At 49.5% G+C, this 6,000-nt stretch overlaps 1 protein-coding gene across 1 annotated transcript in view; it reads left to right on the top strand.

Annotated features, from left to right (window-relative positions):
* The first annotated feature begins 1,718 nt into the window (after positions 1–1,718).
* Positions 1,719–6,000, top strand: part of LOC147096178 (uncharacterized) — a 66,935-nt gene continuing 62,653 nt past the window's right edge. Inside the window, 3 exon segments of the mRNA XM_085975048.1 lie at positions 1,719–1,808; positions 2,272–2,463; positions 5,041–5,580. Coding sequence (XP_085831174.1) covers positions 2,337–2,463; positions 5,041–5,580 — 667 coding nt within the window. The 5' untranslated portion in view covers positions 1,719–1,808; positions 2,272–2,336.

The following is a 6,000-nucleotide window of genomic DNA, read 5'->3' as shown; positions in this document are numbered from 1 at the left end:
TAGATAAGAATGGAACCAGGCGAGTGCAGTCCCACCCAGCTGGACAACGGTGGAGAGGTGTTGGGGAGGATGGAGTTGTCAACCGTGTCAAAGGCTGCAGACAAATTAAGAAGGATGAGGAGGGATAGTTTACCTTTGTCACAGTCACAAAAGATGTCTTTTGTGACTTTTATGAGAGCCGTTTCGGTACTGTGGCAGGGGTGGAAACCTGATTGGAGGGATTCAAACGTGGAGTTGCAGGAAAGGTGGGCACGAATTTGGGAGGCGACAGCGCGTTCAAGGGCTTTGGAGAGGAAAAGGAGGTTGGAGATGGGGTGGTAGTTTGCAAGGACGGAGGGGTCAAAGGTTGTTTTTTTGAGAGGGGTGATGACACCAGATTTGAGGGAGAGGGGGACAGTACCTGAGGAGAGAGAACCGTTAACAATGTCAGTTAACATGGGAGCCAGAAAAGGAAGTTGGGTGGTCAGCAGTTTGGTGGGAATAGGGTTGAGGGAGCAGGAAGTGGGTCTCATGGACAAGATGAGCGTGGAGAGGTCATAGAATCATAGAATGGTTACAGCACAGAAGGCAGCCATTTGGCCCGTCGTGCCCGTGCCGACTCTCAGCTAGTCCCACCCCCCCCGTCCTTTCCCCGTAGCCCTGCAAATTCTTTTCTTCAGATACTTATCCAACTCCCTTTTGAAAGATAAGATTGAGTCTGCCTCCACCATCCTTTCAGGCAGTGCATTCCAGATCTTAACCATTCGCTGCGTAAAAACGCTTTTTCTTACGTCGCCTTTGGTTCTTTTGCCAATCACGAGGGGAGATCGGAGAGAAACTGGAGGAAGATGCAAGGTCAGGACTAGGGCAAGGGGGGGAGGGGATCCGGGAGGTTTAACCCGGTGGGCTAGGGGAAGGCAGGGAAGTGGCAGAGGCAGCTGAACAGATGGTCACAATCTTAGAGACAAAGAAGTCCATGAGCTCCTCGCACTTGTTGGAGGTGAGGTTGGAGGTGACAGGGGAGAGGGGTTTAAGAAGATGGTTAGCAGTAGAGAATAGAAGCCAGGGTTTATCTTTTATTATTGGGTAAATGCAATAACTACAAGGGAACTCTACCTTGTACAGGGTAAATGCAGTAACTACAGGGAACCCAACCTTTATAGGGTAAATGCAATAACTACAGGGACCCCTATCTTTATAGGGTAAATGTAATAACTACAGGGGAACCTGACCTTTATAGGGTAAATGTAATAACTATAAGGGATCCCAACCTTTATAGGGTAAAAGCAATAACTACAGGGAACCCATCCTTTATAGGGTAAATGCAATAACTACAGGGGAACCTGACCTTTATAGGGTAAAAATGCAATAACTACAGGGAACCCATCCTTTATAGGGTAAAAAGCAATAACTACAAGGGAACCCAACCTTTATAAGGTAAAAGCAATAACTACAAGGGAACCCAACCTTTTATAGGGTAAAAGCAATAACTACAAGGGAACCCAACCTTTATAGGGTAAATGCAATAACTACAGGGGACCCAAACTTTTAAATTGTAAATGCAATATCATGACCAGCTGTCACGTGGTCGAGCCTCCACACATGCCTCTATTTAGAATTGGCAGCCTACCTGAACTGTGTGCAATTGCTGCCTTGATGTTGCTCCATTTCAGGAAACGCCATCTGGTGGGCGCGGGGCTCTGCGCATGCGCGAGCGGCGGCGGGACGGACGCTTGGTCGCGGGACTGAAATGGAACTGGAGAAGAGTCAGAGACGGAAGAAAAACCGTCAGCAAACAAACACTGAACCCCGTTATAAAGAGTATCAAGGTGGAGAGAAGTAAAAAAGTGGGGGAAAGCATGATGATGTGGAAAGGAAAGGATAAAACAGTTCACCGTTTGAATTGACCAATCCGAAAAGACGTTGCGCTCGACCTCTTGACCCCGGCGCACGACTCGCTTAAACCCTATCTGCGATTGGTGCCGTGTTTTGATGGACAGCGTCGCTGGCCAATCGGCGCTCCAGTTTGAGGGGGGGTGCGGCGAGATTGACGTGGAGGCGGGAGCGGGTGGCAGCGTGCGGTGTTTGCGCATGCGCGCTGCGACAAAGGAGGAGGGCGGGACCTGGCCAAAACCGCGGGATTAGCCAATCAGCGGGGAAGGGAGGGTTAGACGGACGGGGGTGTCGGCCAATCAGAGCCGTCGGCCGACCGCGCATGCGCGGGAAGCGAACAGGGAGAGAAAAAAAAAGTGCCTAAGTTTTGATGAAGTCTTTTTATTCCTTCTCTGGCAGAGAGTGAGCTGAGTATTTATTGAAATGGTTGTGTTGTTAGAGTGAATGTTTGATTCGGAGAGACCATGGACCAGACGCAGCTGATGAGCTGGGATCCTGAGGAGGAGCAGAAAGAAGAGAAGCTGGGAGTTTCTGATCGTGAACCCATGGGCCGACTCCGAGTGTTTGCAGGCAGCCAGAGACCTGAGACTGGTGAGGGAGGCGGCCACTGTGTGTGAGTGCATGCTGTAGGCAAGAAGGTGATGGCAACATGCTCAGTCACACATGTTATGGTGATGAGTGCCATTCCTGTTCTTCAACTAGTAAAGAAAGAACTTGCATTTATATACAGCAACTTTCACGACCTCAGGATGTCCCAAAGCGCTTTACAGTAAACAAAATACTTTTCGAAGTGCGGTGACTGTTGTAATGTAGGGAAATGTGGCAGCCAATTTGCACACCGCAAGCTCCCACAATCAGCAATGTGATAATGACCAGATAATCTTTTTTTTAGTGATGCTAATAGAGGGATAAATATTGGCCAGGATACCGAGGATAGCACCCCTCCCCTCCCGTCCCGTCCCCCCTCCGCTCTTCTTCGAAATTGTGCCAAGGGATCTTTTACGTCCACCTGAGAGGGCAGACTGGGCCTCGGTTTAACATCTCACCCGAGAAGCAACATCACTGACGGCGCAGCGCTTTCTCAGCGGAGTGTCCACCTAGTTTTGTGCTCAAGTCTCTGGAATGGGGACTTGAACCCCCAACCTTCTGACTCCGAGGTGGGGTTGCGACCCACTGAGCCAAGGCAAACAACAGCAATAACTTCTATTTTATATGGCGTCTTTAACGTAGTAAGACATTCAAAGGCGCTTCACGGATTGTAATCAGACACAAATTGACTCTGCGCCAAACATGGAGACATTAGGACAGGTGAACAAATGCTTGGTCAAAGAGCTAGGTTTTAGGGAGCGTCTTAAAGGAGGCGGAGAGGCGTGGTTTAGGAAGGGAAATTCGGAGCTTGGGGCCCAGACAACTGTCATCTGCGCTCCAGTCAAGTAAAAGCCCCAATTCCCTTGCACTTGGGAAGAGCGGAAACTCTGTGGGGTACCACTGCTGGAATTATATAGTCTGCTCTCGGTTAAGACAGAGGTTCGTATAGACGACTGATCGAGCTGAAGGTGTGTTGGGAATAATTCAGTATTTCAACAAGCAAAGAGAAAGGAGAAATAGCAACAAGTGAGGGGGGTAAAGAATGTGTTCATTTATTTCATTTGTGCCTTTTGGGGGCATTGAGATAGTCACCGATGAGGAAGGTCCCATATTTCCTTGACAGCACAAATACTTGGAGCTGTTTGAAATAGTGTTTATATATCAGTGGGCCAGTAGCATCCTATGTTGGAGTGATGACGTGCTGTGTCTTGTGTACTGGGGTTTATGTGAAATTCCATCAAGCTGTGCAATGAAACTTAAGCTTTTACCTCCATCCAGTTCTGCCCACGCTATTCTAAAACCATTTGCATTGAGAGATGAGTGACTGTGTTGCTGATTTTTTTTTTCTTCCTTTGTGGGAATATCTAACCTTCATCTCCCTGTAGCAGCATGGTGAGGTCGGCAAGTAGGTGTACTACTGTATGCTACAGTACCCCAGCACAGGGAAAATTGGTTAGGGTTTCTACCCCTGATTCCTTTTCACTGACGCTGGATGAAAAGTCTGGATATGGAGTCAGGACTGGTTGGACTACGCTCCATGATCAAAAGACATGCTAACACAAAGTTTTTTTTGAGGAGTGCGGAGGCTTGCTTATAAAGAAAAGAAGGACTTGCATTTATACAGCATCTTTCACGTCCTCAGTATGTCCCAAAGCGCTTTACAGCCAATGAAGTACTTTTGAAGTGTAGCCACTGTTGTAATGTAGGGAAATGTGGCAGCCAATTTGTGCACAGCAAGCTCCCACAAACAGCACTGTGATAATGATCAGATAATCGGTTTTAGTGATGTTGGTTGAGGGATAAATATTGTCCAGGACACTGGAGAGAACTCCCCCGGCTCTTCTTTGAAATAGTGCCGTGCGATCTTTTACGTCCACCTAAGAGGGCAGATGTCTTGGTTTAACGTCTCATCCGAAAGACAGCTCCTCCGACAGTGCAGCACTCCCTCAGTACTGCAATGGGAGTGTCGGCCTGGATTTTGTGCTCGAGTCTCTGGAATCACAGAAATCACAGAAACCCCACAGTGCAGATAGAGGCCATTTCGGCCCATCGAGCCTGCACCGACACATATCCCACCCGATCCCCGTAACCCCTACACCAACACATATCCCACCCTATCCCCACGTATTTAATCCCCCCAACACTAAGGGTCAATTTATCATAGCCAATCAACCTAACCCGCACATCTTTGGACTGTGGGAGGAATCCAGAGCACCCGGAGGAAACCCACGCAAACACGGGGAGAATGTCTGTGTGGAGTTTGCACAGTCACCCGAGGCCGGATTCGAACCCGGGTCCCTGGCGCTGTGAGGCAACAGTGCTAACCACTATGCCACCGTGCCCCACAACCTTCTGACTCAGAGGTGAGATGTGCTGTGGCTCAGTGGGTAGCACTATGAGGAATGGCCGGGTGGGTGTGGTACTGAAGGGTGGCTGTTACTTGTGGAACCATACTCCAGCACGTCCAGGATAGAGAAAATAAAAGGGAGTGGGAGAGGGAATCAGCGAGGTGTTTGTGTGCGTGTGTAGTTGGATTCCCAATTAAAAATCACTGGTTGTTTGTTTTCTTTGCTCTCACAGATTTTATGGTGTACAGAGGTGAGAATGTCATCGGCAGACACGAGAGTTGCCACATCCACATTCCAGTGCAGTCCGTGTCCAAGAAGCACGCGGTGATTGAGATCGACAGGGATTCCCACCTGATCCACGACTGCAACAGCCTGAACAAGACCCGGCGGAAGAGCGTCATCCTGAAACCCCACGTCCGCTACACGATCAACGACGGCGACCTCTTCCTTTTCGCAGATGTCCCCTGCCAGTATCTGCAGCTGCCGCCGGCGGCTAACGACGCTGACTCGGGTTCCGAGACCGGCTCGGAGTCCATGTTTCCCCAGGCGAGGCCGGGCGCGGGGACCGACCGGCGGGAAGCGCGGCCGGAGAGCGACGGGGCCGCTGGCGGCGACCTGGTCCCCGAGGCAGCCGATAGCGATTTAGACTCGGCAGAGGATTCGCTCATGTTATCGCCCACCCAGCCGTACCAACCCAAGCCGGCGACGCCCTTACGGTCTGACACCTTCGTGAAAGAGTCTGAGGATGACGACACGCCATGGAAGGGGACTGGTTAGCAGACTTGGCAATCTTAAGTTTCCTACGATCCCTTCTTCATTACTCAAAAAATAATTGATTTGTTAAAAATTTACTCTCTTTGGGGTCCCTTTGCACTTTCTCTCTTTATTTGACGTCGCCTCCATTTTTCTTCCCCACCCCGAAGACATTGAGGCCACATTTCTTTCGCCTTTCTCACGTTAGAGAAAGAAAGAACTCTCATTAAATAGCGCTTTTCACGACATCAGGACGTCCCAAAGCTATTTACAGCCAACAAAGTGTAGACACTGTTCAAGATCCCACAAACAGCAATGAGATAAATGACCAGATAATCTGTGTTTTTAGTGATGTTGGTTGAGGGATAAATATTGGCCAAGATACCAGGGAGTACTCCTCCGCTCTCCTTCAAAATAGTGTCACGGCACTGGCCGTTGG

This window comes from Somniosus microcephalus, unplaced genomic scaffold (genome assembly GCF_052327205.1).
Source record: "Somniosus microcephalus isolate GS21.2 unplaced genomic scaffold, FLI_Smic_1.0 unresolved_chr1, whole genome shotgun sequence".
In the NCBI taxonomy this organism is placed as follows: Eukaryota; Metazoa; Chordata; class Chondrichthyes; order Squaliformes; family Somniosidae; genus Somniosus; species Somniosus microcephalus.
This window is presented reverse-complemented; position numbering and strand designations above follow the sequence as displayed.